The sequence below is a fragment of the Biomphalaria glabrata genome, chromosome 1, assembly GCF_947242115.1.
Source record: "Biomphalaria glabrata chromosome 1, xgBioGlab47.1, whole genome shotgun sequence".
NCBI classification, from domain to species: domain Eukaryota; kingdom Metazoa; phylum Mollusca; class Gastropoda; family Planorbidae; genus Biomphalaria; species Biomphalaria glabrata.
Window position 1 is genome coordinate 71,407,823 of NC_074711.1, and position 22,134 is coordinate 71,429,956.

At 34.9% G+C, this 22,134-nt stretch overlaps 1 protein-coding gene and 1 long non-coding RNA gene across 5 annotated transcripts in view; one reads left to right on the plus strand and one right to left on the minus strand.

Annotated features, from left to right (window-relative positions):
* LOC106073688 (polypeptide N-acetylgalactosaminyltransferase 1-like) overlaps positions 1 to 22,134 on the plus strand; it is a 55,616-nt gene that overhangs the window by 20,465 nt on the left and 13,017 nt on the right. For all 4 annotated transcript variants that reach the window (XM_056012359.1, XM_056012364.1, XM_056012369.1 and 1 more), the window contains exons 2-7: positions 4,952 to 5,765; positions 6,658 to 6,827; positions 8,967 to 9,144; positions 10,309 to 10,509; positions 11,651 to 11,768; positions 11,983 to 12,168. In XM_056012359.1, the coding sequence (XP_055868334.1) occupies positions 5,008 to 5,765; positions 6,658 to 6,827; positions 8,967 to 9,144; positions 10,309 to 10,509; positions 11,651 to 11,768; positions 11,983 to 12,168 (1,611 nt within the window). In that variant the 5' untranslated portion in view covers positions 4,952 to 5,007. The remainder of the gene's footprint in view (positions 1 to 4,951; positions 5,766 to 6,657; positions 6,828 to 8,966; positions 9,145 to 10,308; positions 10,510 to 11,650; positions 11,769 to 11,982; positions 12,169 to 22,134) is intronic.
* On the minus strand, positions 14,015 to 22,064 carry LOC129923103 (uncharacterized). The gene is made up of 2 exons (XR_008775026.1): positions 19,831 to 22,064; positions 14,015 to 14,505 (listed from the first exon to the last, which is right to left on the minus strand). It is a non-coding gene; the product is annotated as an uncharacterized LOC129923103 (long non-coding RNA).

The following is a 22,134-nucleotide window of genomic DNA, read 5'->3' on the forward strand; positions in this document are numbered from 1 at the left end:
AGTCGTCTACTGAATGGGTAGTAGGCCGGTAGTCCACTATTCATCTGATCAGTTTTTAGTATCTATTTGAATACAAACAGAACAAGACCAAATATATTTAGTTGACAGACCAACAGGGACAGGTAAACGGTGTTTCCCACTGGTAGACATATGCAGCTTTTCACAAACACCGTTCAAGAAACTTTGTTCGTATAGAGACAGCTAGTGAAAGGACATTCGTGACGATACGAACTTAAAGACATATCAAAAGCCTTTATACACGATCAAATTATTATCAAGGGAGATAACCGTGGTCTTTAGACAAACTGTTGAATGAATGTATGAATTTTCTAATTCAAATATTGATCTTAATGCCCAATGGTTCTTAAAACTCTGTGACACACACACACACACAGAGTGAGAGAGAGAGAGAAAGAGAGAGGAGAGAAATTTAAGAAAAAATAGCAATTAAGTCACAACAATAGACATATAGCTATTCTTAGCTATTACACTAAATAGTGCCGTAACTCAAAGGTTTAATCTCTGTTTAGGTCACTAGCAATAAATGCGGGTATAGCACTATACAATACAAAGATCATTGGTCAGATCACGTGATATCTTATTATTTAAATTTACGCATTAAATATAAGTAAATAATAATTAAAATTACTGAAAGTTGTTTAAATAGCATTGAATGATCAAATGATAGACGAGCGAAGACTGTTGCAATACAGCACACATTGCGTATAATTTTTTTGAAAACAAAGCAGGAAAAATATTTGTTTAATTAAAAATAAAACTTATTTAAGGAAGAACCAAAAAATGACTGCCATTTATCTCAATACTGCAGGAATACTTCCCATTTTCAAAAATATAAAACCATATTAATAAATACCACTAATTGATTAATTAATTGGTTATTTTTTATTGATTCATTATTTATCATTGACTATGAATAATCCTGAATTAATTTAACTTGATCCGAGAATGGGAAATGAGAGAAAATACGTGTACAAAACATAATAAGGGCAATAACTTTACATATACAGCCACATCTCTCAATAAGTAGTATTTCATTTTATTTTTCGATACCAAACAAAATAGTTAATTACCAACAATTAAATAACTAACTGGGTTTTTTTTTTATTGATTCATGTTTTGTTAAATACAAAAATAATTGTGTAAAGTTTCAACTCGATCCGCGAATGCGTGAGGGAGAAATAGCGTGGGCTAAAAACTTTGCAACAAAAAAATAAACAAAAAATAATAAAAAAAAAGAAAATTGTTGTACAGATTTCACTTTTGATTTTAATTAGTGAATTGACAATGATGGATTAGCTAAAACAATGTTAAACAGAATTCATGGTAATTTCACCAACTTGTCTAACAAGCTAGTGGTAAGAATGCCGTGGTCTCCTCGCAAGTCTAAATTTAAATTACTATTCCTTAATTAAAAAATTAACAACAAAACATTAAACTGCAATTAAACCTCTAGCAATAATTGAGCTTCTTTCTTTAGGGAATACTCTTTAAGACCCAATCCAATTAAATCTGAAAATAACTAATTCGGATGTTTGTTTGGTAGACCTGACTCGCGTGACTCACATTTGGACACATGGAAAGAAAAAGTATTGCAAAGACTTCACCATTGTTACATGGGGAGAAGATTGACAAGACTAAATATCAGACGTGATCTTCTGTCCATTGTAACAGACTACATACTAGGCATAACTGGGGTAACGGCAACAGCAATGTGACCCTATCAAACACAACGCCTTACTGATACTGGTGTTTGTCTCAATGTTGGAGTTAAAACGTACTAATGCAAGCCAGTCAAACGTGAAAGCCGCTAATTTGTTCAGAGCCGTTTCAGTGTAGCTAGCACCTGGTGGGTGTGTTGTAAACGGTCGTTAACTTTGTAGCACTAAACTGCCGGTAAACTACCAAACCGCTGTAGACATTATATCTCAACTTATAAAACTTTAAATAACTTGAATAACTTCTTTGTAAACAATAATAATATAACTTTTATTACAACATAAACAAATTCAACTAGAGTTAAAATGAAATCAATGTAGTAGACTTTGTCAATAATATAAAATGGCATTCTGAACGAATCTAACTCATTACAATAAGATTTCGTTATAGTCTCACGATCTAGAGTGGTCTGTTTAGCCAAGGCCGCGGACGACAAAGCCGCCTATCTTGCATCATTCACAACCAATCGCTAACCTCTGCCCACCGTCACCATGGAAACACACACACACTCCATAACACTTGTGTAATAAGTGCTCGATATAAAAATGACACAGTCTGTATGTATTTTTGGATGCTGTTCTTGCTATCTCTATTTGGCTGTGGTTAATATAGTACTGGCCTCATGTGATAGCAACAGGTGTTAGAAAACAAAACACAACACAAAGGTAACGGCATTGCATTGAACACTAGACTTGTATCTGTTACACTATGCCATTATGCTATAAGAATAGGTCAGGTTGAAACAACAGGATCTGCTCTATTCTTTGACCTGCAGCAGGAATTGGCAATCAGGTTTCCGTTGTTGTATTCTTCAAGATTTGAGCTGCAGCACTGCTAGTTTAGAAACAAACCTGATCATTAGAAGTTAAGAAATTCTTTCAAATTGAGTCATCAAATCTATCAAACTTCACACTAGTGCTGAAGATTTAAATATATCGACCCTTCACTAGTGCTGAATATTCAAATCTATCGACCCATAACTAGTGCTGAAGATTTAAATCTATCGACCCTTCACTTGTGTTGAAGATTCTGATCTATTGACCCTCACACCAGTGCTGAAAATTCAGATCTATCTTAGCCATAGAACATACACATTATTCAAGCTATTATTGAAAACGAATTTGACAAAACTTAGTGCACTCTCCGTATCAGACGACAGACGTACAGACGTACCGTTGAAGACATTATTGCTGACATTTTTGTTTAGGTTATTAAGAAGGAATGAAATAAATGTCCATTATTTAGTTTGATTGAGGTGGTAAATGAACTAGAACAATGGCAGTGTCAAGTATATTCACTTCATTGCTAACATTTGCTGCGGTTAATGTATAGTACTGGCTAATGACTATCCTATGAAAGAATATAAGATCTTTTGGGAAAAGATTTGTCCTTATTCTAAGATGGTCCTCAAGTTTGATGCCGATTGTTGGGTATTCGGTCATTGATGCTTAGTGAGCCAAACTGTAATGATTTTGATGCCAATTGCTTGTTATTGGGTCATTGGAGCTTAGGAAGCAAAACTGTTGAAACCACAGCTAATTACAATAAAGCCATCAACGTATCAAGAATTTGTCTATGTACACAATTGGTGTCATATGCGTAGCCCATTAAGTTATATTAATTTCAGTGTATTTATATATTGAGCATATCCCCCTTTAGTTTGTTTTTTAAGACGTACACTAATTAAAGCAAACAAAAATGTATTCTCTTATGTATGTATGTTTCTTAACTAAACAACAACAAAATACAGAATCAAAAAGAAAAAAGGACTGCTAGTCTAAAGATCTAAAGAATAACTCTATGATATGTCGACCTCATTAAGAAACACTTAGGCAGTGGGATGGCATCTGTGACAATATCACGCGCTTAAATCTGACGTCTGTCAAGGTTAACATTTTTTTTTAATTTTAAGTCGAAACAATTTTTAAACATTGTAGATCTAAGCCGTTTATTTTAAATACGCTTTTGGGTTAAATCAAAAAGACAAAATTGAACAGACTATTTCTTGTTTACTTCTTTATAAAACACATTTTTTGTGGGGTCTCACGTATGTCAATCAAACAGAAATACTGGGATTGAGAACTGTTGAACTTATTATTATCTATACTAAAAAGCATAAAGGAAGGCGTATGTATGTATGGATGTATGGATGTATGGATGTATGGATGTATGTATGTATGTATCATATCTTCTTATCTTATATAATACAGATGTTACTTCAAAAAAGAAGATGATTACGTTTTACGCGTCATGCATTTAGTCATGCATATTAACCAATGGCCTAAATTTTGCCAATTCACTGGTTTTCCTGACTAGCTTAGGCAACCCATTCCATGCTCTAATAGCGCTAGGGAAGAAGGAGTATTTGTAAAATTTGTCCTAGCATTTGGAACGAGGAATGTGCCTTTATCTTTGTGTCTTTCTGAATATTTTATTAAATTTTGTTTTTGTATTTGAAGATTATGGCTCAGTGTTTTGTGTATAATTGCTACTTTACTTTTAAGTCTTCTATCCTGAAGGCAGTCTAAATTTAGTGATTTTACTAAAGGTGTTACTCTAGTCAAATGAAAATATTTGTTTGTTATGAATCTCACTGCTCTATTTTGTGTCTGTTCCAGTTTCTTAATGTTTTCTTGAGTTGAGGGGTCCCAAACAGAGGATGCATATTCTGTATGTATGTATGTCCCGCATTGAAATCAAGACCATTTGATCAATCTTAATAAAACTTGGCATAAATGTTCCTAAGATCTCAGCGGAGACTAGTGTATGTACAATGCCCCCCCCCCACAACCGAGGGGCCTAAAAATAAAGAAAAACAACTTAAATTTATCCCCATTAAAGAACGAAATTTTTCAACGAATCGGGTAAACCCGTTTACAGTGTCTAGTTATGAATATGTCGGCTTAACGGGTAAACCCATTTTCACAATCTACTTTTATTTTCATGGCGAAAGAACAAAAAATTAAAAGGAACATTCTCCAAGTTTGACAGAGATCTAAATTCAATTCACTAAATTAGAACTACCCAAACCAAGGCCCGCAGGCGGCGGGTAATATCCGGCTAGAATTTAGACTGATTTGATAACGAGGCAGATTTATGGCTTATTTAGAATATAGTCAATAACGTACGTATCTATTAAAGTCGACTATGAATGCCAACATAGATTGCTTATCCTCTACTTTTATATAGTGGTAATCTTTTTAATGTTCGACAGATTGTGACCAAGTAAAAGTTCACCCGAACACTTTTCTGACGCATTGAACAAACAGGATGGCTATGTGTCGTCTGTTCAGGAGGACCAGCAAAACACCCTTAGTAATGTCTATAGTAACTATTGCCTCATTTATAGTGGTTTTCAATTTGCTCTTTGCTTTTGTTCTACATCACAAATCCACTCGTAGGAAACTAATGTCAGGTACAGATCAAGAGTTTCTACGCCAGTTACAAAACAGATCGCTTGAAAATCCCTTCTCTCTAGACAAGACACTACGCCCTGATTCTGAAAATCAATATCATTTGCCCATGTATGAAGGAAACCGTCAAAGTTTGGAAGTGATTGCTACCATTCAAAATGCACCTCATTTCAATTTCACAAACAACGTTTTAATAGCTCAAAGCAGAGACATCCAAAATGGGAATAAGCAACATTCGGACAACCTTCCAGACCTTAAACATCGGCCAGACGCTGGTCTAATAAATGGGCATAGTAATTTATTGAATGAAAACTTAAAGACAGTATCTCTTCTGGATGCGAGGAAAATGCCAATACCTAACGAAAGGGATTCTGGGATCAGGAGAGTGTCGATTAGTCTAGAAGATTACAAGGCAGGGATGCACACAGGCAATCCTCTTATCGATAACTACGGGAAGAATAACCTGAGTGACAGGGGAGAGATGGGCAAGCCGGTGGTACTGACACCAGAGGAAGAGGCTCGGGCCCAAGAGGCCATGTCGGAGTTTAATGTGAACATAGTGGCAAGTGATGTGACACCTTTGAACAGACTAGTGCCAGACTCAAGGCTCAACAAGTAAGACTTTTTTTTTTTAATTATTATGTATACAGCAAATTAAAGATGAAAATATGTTTATTTTAGTTAATCTGGCATCTCCTGAAACATTGAACCCCAAACTACGACCTTCAAACCACATCCGGCCCTGACTCGTTGCTTTCAGGACATTGAAGCCTCTTCCCTCACGACATTATGAAGACGCAGTGGATTTTCTATTTCTTAGGAAAACATAGTCAAAATCTCAAGTCACATGCTCAAAATCACAAAAACATGTCAAAATGCCAAGTCACGCGTCGAAAACAAAACCAAAAAAATATCATTTATTTCAAGCTGCAATGTCTCGCACGGTAGAATTTTTGGTTGGATAAATTGTTAGAGCGTCCCACTGATAATGCGAATGCCGTGGCTTCTATTCAACAAAGGAAGGGGGGGGGGGAGGTTTTGAGGGGAGATAAGTCAATTCAATTTTTAAAAGCTAGGTTGAGAATAATAATAATAATAATAATAATAAATTTAGCACAAAGCCTTCACTAGTAAGTCTATGAAAGACAAGGGAAACCTTGTATACGAGCCTTTCATATCACCACAACAATCTTAAACTGTTCATTGTTCCAATACGCAGAAATGGTATCGAATATGACCATCAGAAAGACACAAAGATAAAGGCATATTCCTCGTTCCATAGGCTAAATATTCTCTTTCTTCACTAGTGCTCTTAGAGCATGGAATGGGTTGCCTAAGTCAGCCAGGAAAACCAATGACTTGGCAGAATTTAAGTCATTGATTATCATGCATGACTAGATGCATGACGCGTAGAACGTAATCATCTTTTTTGAAGTAACGTCTGTATTTTATAAGATAAGAATATAAGGACATTTATAGTGATTTCGGCTTGTTTCAAATAACGCAGGTGTGACCAGTTGAAGTATGATACAAGCCATCTACCTACTGCTTCCATCATTATACCGTTTTACGACGAGTGGCCTTCACTTCTGCTGAGAACCATCTACAGTGTCATTAACAGAAGCCCCAGGCACCTGGTCAAAGAAATTATTTTGATTGACGACGCAAGCACTTTAGGTATGGCGTTCTATTTTTACAATACAAAATATTTTTTCCTTTTCATAACTCTTCAACAGTATATTTAATTTAGGTCTGCCCAGGTAGCAGAAATGTCCATTGTGAAGAGGCTCTGTTATTTATATATCTTTTTATCTCAAGCCTAATCTTTATATTTCAATTTTTATACCTATATTGTAAATTTAATATTTTACATTTTAATCTTTATATTTGAAATTTGAAGTAAGATTATTAGCATTCTTACCTACGGACTTATATATTATAGGTCTGTGTTCTTAACGTTAAGGGATAAGACACAGACCTATATTTATGTATTATATAGGTCTGTGAGATAAGAAGTGGACAATAAAAACGGAAGTGACGTGTGAATACCTACGAGCGAGGGATAATCATGAGACGGAGGTTGATGAATTCACGTGCGATGTTTTAATTTGAATAGTGTTGGCTTTATTTATAGACATGCAAAATATAGATAATTCTTTTTAAAAAATAAATTAAATTAAAGTGAATCGAAGTGAAGGTAATCGCTGCCATACCTCTTGCATGGTTTATCTGCACATAGTACCTTTTCTATTTAAAACAGAATTAATTATTTACGATTAATTGATTTACTGATTGCTTACTTTCTGTTCGATTCCTGTGTTGTCAATCTACAATGAATAATTGTGCAGAATTTCAACTTAATGAATGGGAAGTTGGAGAAACAAGACAACATTAAACAATAAAAACGTTTTAAAATACTTTTCTAAACAGACAATAGCTCCTTTCGCTTATAGAGCGATTGTTTTCTCCTGATAACTAAAGATTTAAAAACAATAAAACATTTTTTTTATACCACACCCCATCCACCCTTTCCCCCGACAAAGAATCCTGATAAGCGAAAGTATAAATCTTGTCGTATTATAGCTGTACATTCTGACTGGAAGGTCTGTAGGAAGAGATTTACTGGAAGGTCTGTAGGAAGAGATTTACTGGAAGGTCTGTAGGAAGAGATTTACTGGAAGGTCTGTAGGAAGAGATTTACTGGAAGGTCTGTAGGAAGAGATTTACTGGAAGGTCTGTAGGAAGAGATTTACTGGAAGCCCCACAAAGCTTACTATCGAATACTATTGATATTTGATGAAATTTAACCTTGGTTAGGCAATTAATAGAATATGCATCCTCGGCTTGGGACCCCTCAATTCAAGAAAACATTAAGAAACTGGAACAGACACAAAATAAAGCAGTGAGATTCATAACAAACGAATATTCATATCTGACTAGAGTAACACCTTTGGTAAAATCACTAAAATTTGAAAGCCTTCAGGATAGAAGCTAAATATAAAGTATCAATAATCCACAAAACACTGAACCATAATCTTCAAATGCAAAAACAGAATTTAATAAAATACTCAGAAAGAAACAAAGAGAAAGGCACATTTCTCGTTCCATATACTAGGACAAATTTGTACAAATACTCCTTCTTTCCTAGTGCTATTAGGCATGGAATGGGTTGTCTGAGCTAGCCAGGAAAACCAGTAACTTGGCAGAATTTAAGTCATTGGTTAACATGCATGACTAAGATTGACATAGGAACACGCGTAGGACGTAATCATCTTTTTTGAAGTAACGTCTGTATTTTATAAGATAAGAAGATAAGATATTTGCACTCATAACATACGAGTTTACAAGGTAGCCTCCACCTGGAATTATGCAAATGAACTTTCCTTACATATATCACCAATCTCTAGTTAATAGCTAGAATTACCATTGTCATCTTCATCATACTAGTCCCTTGAACATTTTTAAATCAAACATTTTTACTTAATATCACGTTTTGTATCCAACAATTTATTTTTACTTAGCTGCATCAAATGTGTTTCAAGAACACTTTAAGTCAAAGTTACATTTTGTTCCTAGAACACTTAAAGTCAAAGTTACAATTTGTCTATAAAAAACTTAAAATCTATGTTACATTTTGTTTCTAGAACACTTAAAATCAAAGTTACATTTTGTTTCTAAAACTATTATAAAATCAATGTTACATTTTGTTTCTAGAACACTTAAAATCAATGTTACATTTTGTTTCTAAAACTATTATAAAATCTATGTTACATTTTGTTTCTAGAACACTTAAAATCTGTTACATTTTGTCCCTAGAACAGTTGAAAAATTCTTTGGAGGAATACATTGATGAACATTTCCCACAAGGCCTTGTTCGACTTGTCCGAATTCCAGTTCGGTCCGGTCTGATTCAAGCCCGCATGCGAGGTTGCCATGAAGCTAAAGGCGATGTTTTGATCTTCTTTGATAGTCACATGGAAGTCAACATCGACTGGTAAATGACACATGCACATATATTTAAGATATATTTAAGATATGATGTAGAAATATTTTTATTATTGCTTTTGTCTAGCGCATCTGTCAGGCTATACGCATAAGGCATCAAACGTAAAGACCGCGTCAAAAACGAGGAGACTAGAGACAGGGTTGCTGCAGCGATTGGATCCGATGATGACCTGCTAACTATTTTAAAAATAGTAATTATAAACGCTAATTAAAACTCTATGGTCATATTACAAGGTCTTCGGGGCTTGCAAAGACCTTTCTTCAGGGAACAGTACCAGGAAAAAGAAGAAGAGGCAGAGAGAGAAAGCGATGGGAGAACAACATAAAACAATGGTCGGGCCTGCCAGTGAAAGAGGTTCTATTCAAGACAGGGAGAAATGGAGAAGGACGGTGGACTTGGTCCCCCAACAACAGAAAGGTGAAGGATAGCGCATCTTTCATGCTATAAGCATGCTCACTGTAACAAAACAAAAAAATAAAGTTCCCCTTTCAGACCTAACAATCTATGGGACAGATGATGTTAAGGTCAGTGTTCAATCTGCTCTGGCCCAAACTTATTTGTGCACGCGTGGGGAGAGGGGTGTATCTGGGAGAAGTTTTCCGTTCTGCTTTAAGGTACCTAGTATTGACAACGTAACTCGTATCGCGATTTGATCTCGAGCCATCTCGATAGGTAGCCAAACGGTTTATGCCTCTCAAAATTCCGAAAGTCTCGGCGAAGACTGGGATTTTCAATTCCAGGATTTTTCGTGGGGCCCCTGAGCCCAAACAACTCTTAAGGATACCTCACATTAGTTAGGAAAAGTTGTGATGGCCTCTGACGCCTTCGTTAACCGTGGGCCACACAAACATATGACCAATAGACCATAGACCGCTAGGTCTGAAATGGGTAGGCTACTTTATTTTGTATTTTATTTTTTGTTTAGCATAAAAAATGAAAAACAAAAGCAACAAAAGAGAATCGGCAATGTGAGTTACCTATGTGGGAAAATATATATGTATAAGAAAAAGGCAAAAAAAATATAGGGAGCTGCTTGTTCATTTGTGTACCCACCGAATGCGGCAATTGGTTTGTTGGGAGTATATCACGTGATGCGCTGAGAGTAACTTGTGGATTAGAATTTACAATTCACTGCGCCACATCCGGTTTCAGGCTTGAGCCGCTGCTAACAGAGATAGCCAAGAACAAAACTGTCGTTGCTATGTCAACCTTAGATTACGTCCAGAGGGACAGCCTGGAGTACAAGTACAACCACAACTACTTGACCAGATACGGCTGGGACTGGAGGATGGTCTTCTTTGAAACCTTGTTCAGAGAAGACCAAATCGGACCTGATCCCAGGAATCCACGAGAGTGAGTATGTTAGCAACTTCTCAGTCAAAGTATTGATCTAGTGACAATCTCGTCAAATCTAAGTGTATGGCATGCTTGTAAAGCAACCAACGAGACAAACTTTCTATCGGCAACTTGTCAATCTTTCTTTTATGGTAAACGGTGTATATAGGTCTGCTTGATATAAGTAGTTATTTAACACCAATTCCATAGATTTAAAAAAAAATTAAACGTAAACAGTAAAAAAAAACAGTATAATAAAATAATATTTATTTTAATCTATTCTTGCTATATTTTTAAACAACATAGTAAACTGAAAGTTCATAGTTCATTTGTCATTAAGGAATTGTTATAATTTGCCAGTATCGGAATCGAACCCACGACATTCGCTTTAGTTCCAAATCTTGTCCGTCTAAAATTTTCATTACAACTTCCGGTAGTAAAATTGTGACCTGGTGACCTTTTGGAATAGACAGCGCGCTGCCACTTGTGTGACATTCTTCAAAGGAGATCTTCAATGTTAAATTACACAACAAAAATATCTCCAAAATACGTGACACAATTCCACGTTGACACCAATGCTGCGGTCTTGCGATGCCAACTTTGTCTTTCTACCCAGCCATGAAGAGAGTGTTAGCTAATAGTACGAAGTGAAACAATGTTATGAGCGCTATGAAAATGGGACACAATTTCAGTGTTTCAATTGTAAATTCATGTCGGGATAGCTTGTAAGAGGCATCGTTGTTCTTCAAATTAGGAAGTGAGCTGGTCCGTTTCTCGTTTATTATACGCTCTCTTTTTGGGTAGCGAGGGATAGATAATTCCTTAATTGACTGGAATTTTTTAAAATGCAGAAAATTAACTCGGCTGAGAGCAGAAACATCAGATTTTTTGTGTGTGTGTTTCCTTAAAGTTTTGGAAGTGTAATTAATGTTTCACCCATAATTCATTTCTTAACTTTCCAGGGTTATAACGTACAGTTTAACACAAACACCCTATCCATACTTAGTTCAGTGCTGCTCGTCAGTTCTAAACATTATCTGTATGTTAGTGAAGTTAATGTACATCTACTTTAATTTAATAATTTGAGAGACTTTAATATTGTTTCATTTTGTCATTTCTAAATTTACATTTTATAATTTAACTTGTTTGTCTTTCTCAGAGGTGCAACTATGGTTGGAGCCGCCTTCGCAATAGACAAGCAGTACTTTCTACATCTGGGGGGTTATGATGAGTCTATGACTGTATGGGGAGGGGAAAACTTAGAAATGGGTTGGCGGGTGAGTATTGATATTTATGACAGTTTATGTGTTATGGTGTGCAATATTATGCTTGTTATGAGTGATGATGTGTAATAACATAGCTGCTTGTGTTATTGCGTGTAGCAACAGAGATTAGTCAGTTGACGTAGTTCTGCACAGATCGATTTATTTGTTGATTTAAAATATCTTTTTTTTAAAAAAAAGAAGTATCTGTACTACATTTCTCACTCAGGTCTGGCAGTGCGGAGGTCGCCTTATGCATGTACCTTGTTCCAGAATAGGTCACGTGCCCAGGAGTCAACCGTACAGCTTTCCTGGTGGGCGTAAACAAGTGGAACATTTTAATTACAAGAGAGCCATCAGTGTTTGGATGGGGAACTACTCCAGATATGTGTATAGCATCTTCCCTGATATGAAGGTTAGCCTCTAAACGTTTTGATCAGTGTTTCTCCAAATTTTACTGGTTGCGTCCCCTCCCCTAAACAAGCTTTTCGCGCTCGCTTAGCCACTGGATGAGGGGGTGTTGTAGGTTCCTTAAATAATTGTAAAAAGTTTTGTAGACTATAAAAAAATTTCTTGTTGGAGTTATTATTGGAAATGCAGCGGGTTCCCCCCCCCCCCCTTCCATCCTGCAAGTAGATCTGTGGGTCTTGAGTTTAGGCGTCAAACGTTTTTCTTCAGTTGGGACGAGCCAATGTTTTCTTGCAATCAGGTCTCTCTATTCACCGTAAAAGACTGTAGAAATGTCAAATTTTCAAATTCTTCTACAAAAATATTATTCGGTGGTTTTGGTGATTGGTGTAAAACCTACTTGATTCAAACTCATAAGAACTCTGGGGATTATAGAACAGCTAACGTAAGATATCTTACAAATTATCTCTCATAAATTTACTACCAGCTGGTTACTGGTGATAGTACTGGGAACATGTTCTTGTGGTAGTCATTAAACTTCTGGCAGAGTGTGGTTTCCTTTTATAGAAGGAAAGGAAACATTTGGTACTTCTCACGATGGCAGCTTCCTTGAGTCGCTAAGATTTGTTGTATAATGTGATCCTTTTCTAGCAAGCCATAGGCACCAATATGGGAAGAAGGGGCAGTGTCATGTACACAAATTTGGGAAGAAGGGTCAGTGTCATGTACACAAATTTGGGAAGAAGGGTCAGTGTCATCTATTGTGTTTTTAAAACAATATGAACAATATGTGATGAATGTAACCAAATAAAGTAAGCGACTCTGTCATGGATGATTTAAGAACTGCAGGCTACTAAGTTTATCTATTGAGTCCACTCCAGACCGGTCTCCCATCGATCAGCTCAATGTTATTGGAAAGTATATTTCACCAGAACTTCCAGATGATAAACTAAAATTACAAAGGAATGTAGTATAGATCTTAGTAAATGTCGAGGCCAGTCATATCATAAAATAATTAATTTTATACTTGGTTAACACAGTTGGTATGCAAATCAATAATATTAAATAATATTATTTTACTTCACAATTAGGTTCTATGCCATACAAAACCGTGAAGTAATAGGCCTATATCAGTTAGGTTTTAGTTTAAAGCTGGAAATGGTTTTTCATCTTATCTCCCATCTCTACCAGTTGTCCCTTCTAGGTCATCAACCAGCTTCCTCCAGGCATCTCGGTTCTGGGCGAGTCTCTCCAACTGTCCCCATGTCTTGCCCATCTGCTTGGCATCTGCTTCCAAATCGCGGCGCCATGTATTACTGGGCCGTCCCCTCTTCCTCTTTCCTTGGGGGTTCCAGGTTGGGGCTTGCCTTGTTTTGTTGGATGCAGGCTTGCGAAGGGTTTGACCTATCCATCTCCACCATCTCTGAAGGATAGTCATCAATACCTGCCTGATGAAGATTCTTATAATCCGCTGGCCAGACAAGATCTCGAATGAGGAACTGTGGCAAAGATCAAAGCAGCAGCCCAAATGGTTTTTGGATTTGGGATAATTCCTTGTTATGAATACTGACCAGGACCCCACGTTCAGCATGCAGGAGATATTGACAATAATTTAAATTTGATGAGTCTCAGTTTTTTTTAAATGTCTAAACCTTCAAGTAAAATATTTATGTACATCCTTTTAAGTCTTATGTACTGTGATGTTGCTAGTTCAGGCTGTCTTGAAGTCAACCAATTACTCTGCAATCGTTTGGGTGTAATTGTTCGGGTGTATTACGTGTAGTTGACCAACAACACAAACAAGAACTGGCACATCGATTGTAACAGGTGAAGAGATGTAGTCAACGATGATGAACAAGTTAATATATATTTATTATGATAAAAGGCCACAGTAGAAGTCTCTGTCACTAAACACGTCGTTACCCTGGAGTGTTCTAACGCTAACCGATTTTCCGGTCTCTAACCCAACATATCCCAAACGTCACTAGTCCCGTTCAATATGCGTCTACTATGGTGCGTCGCTAAATAACTAAAATAACTAACCTATATAAATAAGGTGTCTAACAGATTCCTCCCCCCCTTGAAAAAAAAATATGTCAATATTTTTCCACTACTGTCAAGTCTTACAAGGGCATTTTCAATTTAAGGGGAAGACCACAAACATAAAATCTTGACATCTTCATCTTGACATCTTCATCTTGACAGTTCCTCATATTCACGTCAATGTTCATAACAGTTCATAACATTCCAAAATCATCTTCATTAGTACACAGTTCATCATGGAGGAAAATGTGGCATCATATGGGCACGTCACACGTCACAAATGTTCTTCACTGGCAGTAATCTGATAAAATACAATATTTCAAAAAAACAATTATAAATTTTATTTACACATTCAATAAATTTTTTTTCTTACCACCCTTTTATACGCTTTTGTCCATTTTTCTTTTATACTCACCCTTTTCCATAGAACTAACTTTCGTCAATGATATATGAAATGATTCACATAAAAAAAAATATCCATACTTACTTTTAAATGCTTAACATCAAATTTACTTATCTCCCTTTTCCATAACATATAAATGGTGTCAATATATTAATATATATTACATACTCAATATAATCATAGTTTATTTACAAAATTGTTTCACTTCAATGTCATTCTAGACAATAGATCAGCTACAATATTCACAGATCCACTAATAGCTTTCACTTCAAATTTATATTCCTGTAGTGCTAAGAACCATCTATAAACACGACTGTTTTTCATGCTCTTTTGCTGTATATACTGAATAGGTTTATGATCAGTTAATAATATGAATTTCCTTCCTATTAAATAGCTCTCTAGCTTAGTAATTACCCATATTACAGCTAAGGCTTCTCTTTCAATGACACTATATTTTTTTTCTGCCTCTGACAATTTTCTGCTTACATATAATATAGGATGTAAGTTATCATAGTTCTGCATTAAACAACCACCAATAGCATTACCAGATGCATCAGTTGTGACATAAAATATTTTGTCTTTATCAGGTAGTCTTAATATTAGTTCATGACTAAAAACATCTTTAATTCTGTCAATAGCTTTCACACATTCCTCATTACAAACTACTTTTTGAGGTTTTCCTTTTTTAAGTAAGTCATTTAGTGGATTCACTATTTCTGCTAAGTTTTTTATAAACTTTCTGTAATAATTTACTATTCCCAATATGCTTTTAATTTGTCTTTTTGTTGTAGGTATTTCAATATTAAGTACTTTCTTTATGTTATCTTCAATAGGGCTAATCATGTTGTTATTTATTTTATGTCCTAAGAAAATTATTTCCTCCAATCCTATTTCTACTTTTTCTGCTTGAATTGTAAGTCCACTTTCTTTTATTATTTTGAATACTTCTTTTACATCTACCAAATGTTCCTCCCAACTATTATTAAAAATACATATGTCATCCAAATAGCAAATAACATTTTCTTTGTTTCCAATTATCATGTTCATCATTCTATTAAATGTGGCAGGTGCATTTACTAATCCAAAACTCATATAATTCCATTGAAAAATACCATATGGTGTTACAAATGCTGTGTAAGGTTTTGCATTTTCTGTTAAAGGTATTTGCCAATAACCTTTAGTTAAATCCAATTTAGTAAAAAATTTTGCTCCATTTAATTTATGTAAAATATCCTCTATATTTGGCATTGGATATGGGTCAAATTCTGTGATGTTGTTAAGTTTCCTATAATCAATACATAACCTTATATCTCCATTCTTCTTTTTGGCTATCACAATTGGTGAAGCATAAGGAGATGTTGATGGCTCAATTATACCTGATTCTAGTAAATTGTCTATTTCTTTCTTTACTTTGTCTTGTAAATGTAACGGTATTCTATATGGCTTAAGCTTGATAGGTTTTGTGTCTGTTACTTTAATGTCATGTTTAATAATATTTGTTTTTCCTGGTATGCTGGAAAAAATTTCTTTGTATTCCTGTATTATTTTAGTTATGTCTTTTGACTTTTCCTTAGTTAGATTATTAAGATTAATCTTTTGCCAAGTTTGATTCTCTTTTGTTTCTATTACAGGTATTTCCTTAATATCATTTTCATTGTGATTTTCATTTGTTATTATCATCAAGCATTCTTCTCTTTCTGAAAATTTATTTTCTATTTCCTCCTGAATGTTTTGTATTAACTCATCTTCTCTATCATGATACAGTTTCAAATTATTTATGTGATATGTTTTAATTTTCCCATTTATTTCAATTTGATAATTCACATCATTAATTTGTTTTATCACCTTAAATGGACCTTTCCATTGTTTACCAATTTTATTTTTCAGGTCATTTATCAATATTAATACATTGTTTCCTACTTCTAGTGTTTTCAATTGTCTTTTCTTATTTAGATTCTCATGAGCACTTTGTTTGTACTTCTTATTGTTGTTATATGCTTGAGTCCATATTTCTTTCAATTCTGTTGTGATTGTTGTTTCACTGTCATTATTTAATTTATTCTCATTGTCTATTAGATTTTCTTTAAAAACATCTAATTCATCTCTGGGTTTTCTTCCATGTATTATTTCATATGGTGAAAATTGTGTTGCTTCATGGATGTTGTTTCTATGAGCAAATAGTACATAGTTAATGTAATGATCCCACTTGTTCTGATTATTCTGAATTATTTTTGTTAGTGATCTTTTTAATGAACCACTCTCTGGGTGGTAAACCGAAGAGTATATGTGTTGTATATTGTATTGTTTAGTCCATTTCTTAAATTGTTCTGACTTAAACTGAGATCCCTGATCACTCAATATAATTTTAGGTATACCATGTCTTGTAATTACTTTTTGAGTTATGGCATTAATGATATTTTCTGCACTTGTATTTGATAATGGGATTGCCTCTGGGTATCTACTAAACATGTCTATTACTGTTAGAATGTATTTGTTATTATTTTCAGTTTGAATTAAAGGACCTATTAAATCAATAGATACTTTCTGAAATGGTGCTGTAGGTTCATCCATTTCTTGAATAGGTGCTTTATTCATTAGACTTTTGTTAGATCTCTTTTGACATATGTCACATGAGTTTATGTATTTGTTGATTGTTGCTTTCATTTTGGGCCAAAATACTTGTTTTGACAAATTCCTATAACATTTCTTTACTCCCCTATGTGCTGCTAAATTATTATCATGTGTCATGATTAAAACATCTTTCCAATATTTCTGTGGTAAGACAAGTTGTTTTATTTTCTTATTATCATTACTTGTTTGTCTAAACAATATTTTATTCTCTATACAAAATTTCTCCATTGGATTATTATTGTTTTTATCTGATATTCTTGAATAAATTTTCCCAATAATATTATCATTCATTTGTTCTAATGCAAATGTGGGTGTTGTTTCTTTTTCACTTTGAGATATTTGTGTTTCAAGACTATTTTGTGTTTCCTTTTCTATCTCTCTTTCCTTAACATCTGTATTTTCTATTTGTATTACATTACTGGTTTCTTCTTCTTTATCATTACTTATTACATTTATTGTATTTTCCTGTTTCTCATCTTTTTTATCCATTGATCTTGTTATAATCATACTTGTTATATTTTGTGTTTCTATGTTTTCATGATTTTGTCTTATGGTTTTGTATTTGTTTTGCCAGTCTTCTAATTCTTTTCTTGAACATTCTTTAACTCCTTTTATGTTTCCTACTAACATATCATATCTCATTTCTGGTATTGCAATGCCATCACAATAACCAGTGAAAAATGGAGTTTCAATGTACACCCTTATAGCTTTAAATTCCCTTACAGTGCCATCTGCTAATTCTACTTTCTTAGTAAACCCTTTATACCAATGAGGTTTGACAAATTTAGTTTTTACTGCCAAAGTGTTACAACCTGAATCCCTGATTAATTCCACCGGAATTCTATCTACAAACCCTGGGTACACTGCAAAATTGTTCCTATTTCCTTCCATGAAATATACCCTATCTGTACCTTTATTTTTGTATTCCCTACTGTAACTCCTATTTCTATAATTTCCCCTGTCATTCCTATCTCTACTCCTATATCTACTGTTATTTTGTTCATTGTATCTATTTCTACTTCCAGACCTACTATTCCCTCTTCTACAGTTAGCTGCTATATGACCTTTTCCTTGACATTTAAAACAGGTTATTTCACTATATTTTCTATTTCCACTATTTGATCTGTTTCTATTTCTACTTCTATCAACATTTTCTTTGGTGTATCCTATTAAATCTACTTTGCTCTTATCCCTATCAGAAAATGGTTTATTTGGATAGGCATTTTTATATATTCTCATTATTTCTGTTATTTCATCTATAGTTTTTGGATTTCTTTCTCTAATAAAAGATTGTAATTGAGGATCACATTTATTTACAAAGTTGTCCACTAGAATAAAATTTTTTAATCCTTCATAAGAGTTTGTCACTTTTTCTAATTTTACCCACTTATTGAAGAAATCCTTTTCCATATTAATGGTGGTTTGGGGTTCTATTCCTAATGATGGTATATTGTCAAAATATTTCTTTCTAAAAGTTGTAGCATTATGACCATATGCATTCAATAATTCTCTTTTTAAAACTTGATAGCTATCATCAATATGATGGTCATGATTTTGGCATATTGTTAGAGCTTGACCATGAACGAAGTCTATCAGTATTTCAGACCATTCTTCTTCAGGCATATTAAATGTAGACATTTTTGCCTCATATCTTTTCAGAAAATCACCAATGTCATCCTTCTGTTCATCAAAACTTTGTATTTTTCTCTTTAGCCATGTTTGTGAATTAGGGTTGTCTCTTTGAGTGGTATAATTATTTGAGTTATTAGTGTTATTTCCTTGTTCAGTTTGGGCTCTGGCTTGTGCTGCATCCAATCTCATCTTCTCCATTTTAGCTTCATGTTCTCGGTCCTCTTTTTGCTTCTCATATTCTTCCTTTCTGATCCTATCTTGTCTCTCTATCTCTTGTCTTTGACGTTCTTCTTGTCTTTCTATCTCTTGTCTTTGACGTTCTTCTTGTCTTTCTATCTCTTGTCTTTGACGTTCTGTTTCCTCCTTCACAACTTGCTGTACATAAGCTGCTAAGTCCTTTCCTTTTAACTCCATGGCCTTTCCATCCTGCATAGCTGTTTCCTTAACCTCCTTAAGGTCCACATATGATGATGTAGCCATTGTGTTTTATATTTTATATATATTTTTACTTAGCCTATATTAGTTATGGCTATACTTTAAACTTATTTTATATTTAAGTTTTTCCACACTTTTATACAAATTTTAAATGATATGTCTCTATCTATAGATTTAGTAAATGTATAAATCTAGTCTGAGTTATTATGGTTATATTCAAATCTGTATATTAGGTCCAGTATTACACACAAATTTAAATCTAGTATATTATAGTATGTATAATATTACCATTTAGATCTATAGTTATCAAGAGCACTATGACTTTTAGATCTAGTATGAATAACTATGATCAATTTCAAAATCTGGTATGACTGAAGTCACAGTGAAGTGTTTAGAGTAAATTCAAAGACTGTCTAGAGTCTAGATCTAGAGTAGATTATGGTTCTATTTAACCATACGAAACAAATATGTGTATACAATGTCAAATATATCTTCAACAAGATACATATATCTAGAATGTACTACCTTCATTCATCTTCAACTTAATAATATTTCAAAGTAGAGTCTAGATAATTAAATTGTACCAAAGAGATGTACAACAATTTGCAGATCTAAATTTAGCCAGACGATAGTGTTTGACTACATAGCCAGTTTCGGCATTATTCTCATGGCAAAATCATAATTGATTTTAACCGCTCAAACTAAAATTATTTTAGTCTGATTCACAGTAAAAGAATCCTACCCGCACTTTCTATCATTAAGTGAAAAAAAAATACAGATCTAATTAAATTAATAAAAATAAATAATTTAAAATAATATAAACAAATGAAATAATTAAAATGAGACTATCGCTATGGGTTGGGATGTGACAATATGGCACACAATGATAACGTCACGAAGTAACCAGGCAACAACGGATATGACGTTTACACAAACAAAACAAATTACAATCCTAAACGTATAATATAGCTTTTCATCTAAATTACGTCTTCTACCCCGACGGGTTTTAAGGCGCACCACCTGATTTTACTCAGGCTAACGTACCAAATTTAGACAAAATCTATTTCTAAGGGCAATCTAAACATATACTAATAAGAAAAATGGCACTTAGCTTTTGATAAGAAAGATCCCTTTGTTCGGACTCCCGAATATGCTAGATCACAACAAATTCCACTGCCTCTCTTCCAGTTCTGACTCTGTTCTCCGGTGCTACCAGTATCCCACGTAATGCCACAGATGTCCTGATATGCCACAGCAAAATGTTCCAGTTTCTTTGACGACTGTTGATGACCGTATGTGTAGTTCCGACGACTTTGTATACACAGTTACTGACGAATAGGTTAACGGTTCTTCTAGCGATGACTTGACTTGTGTAGATGATTACTGACAAATAACATTCTCTTGACGGCAACTTGATCTGGACGACTGACGAATAACGAATTTCTTGACGATGACTTGATCTGGGCTGACGAATAACGGCTTTCTTGACGATGGCTTGATCTGGGCTGACGAATAACGGTTCTCTAAAATAGTTCACTGCTTCTGCTGCTACTCTGGTAGTACGACGAAGTTTGCTGTTGTACTCTGCTTCAATAGACCAAACTGTCCAATGTAGACTAGGTGAAACCAAGGTCACCTCCGACGACGTTCCGTTAGACGATTAACGGTTTTCAACGAAATTAAGTGGATGTAGCTGTTTCCACAACTTCACTGCTAACAAGTCTAGGTATGGTCTAGACCGACGAATACTAGATATATCAATGTTCAGTAATGATAAAGATTACTTCACTAACCTTCCAAAGGTTAAACACAGTGACCGTTATAAACGTGGCAAGCAACCGGTTCAATGAGCAAACTGCTCCACAAGAATCTCTCCAAGGGTAAGACGACAGAGCGATTTCGATTTAATTAGCTACCAAACTTGTAGTACTCACAATACTTCTGACAGCGGGCAAACTGTCCTTCTCGAAACTGACGAGGTAAAACTTGATACTCAATGTGGCTCCTATGACGAAGAAAAAATATGTCCAACAGGTTCACTAACGATCTCTCACCCGTTATGAACGAACGGTTTCTCTGGTTGTAGGTCGATTCAGCATATGAAGATCAGGCTTTGATAATATACTGGTTAAGCAGACCAGACGTTGCGATGATTACTGTCCTGACGAAGGTCACCCTGAGTTAACGGCTCGTCGAACGTGCGATCAAACAGGCGATGACTGTATGTAGATCTAGAACAAAGTCACTCTGTGATGCTGCTGTGTTCAGCCGTACTCCGATGAAATCTTATAACTTCGAGTGCACGACCCTCACCTGAGTAAACGTTCTGCTTCGAGGTCCGGTTCGATGTTCGTCTTCATCAGGGTCCGGCTTCGAGGTTCGGGGTCGCCACTGTGATGTTGCTAGTTCAGGCTGTCTTGAAGTCAACCAATTACTCTGCAATCGTTTGGGTGTAATTGTTCGGGTGTATTACGTGTAGTTGACCAACAACACAAACAAGAACTGGCACATCGATTGTAACAGGTGAAGAGATGTAGTCAACGATGATGAACAAGTTAATATATATTTATTATGATAAAAGGCCACAGTAGAAGTCTCTGTCACTAAACACGTCGTTACCCTGGAGTGTTCTAACGCTAACCGATTTTCCGGTCTCTAACCCAACATATCCCAAACGTCACTAGTCCCGTTCAATATGCGTCTACTATGGTGCGTCGCTAAATAACTAAAATAACTAACCTATATAAATAAGGTGTCTAACAGTACATTCTTTTAAGTCTTATGTACATTCTTTTGAGTCTTATGTACATCCTGTAGAGTCTTACGTGC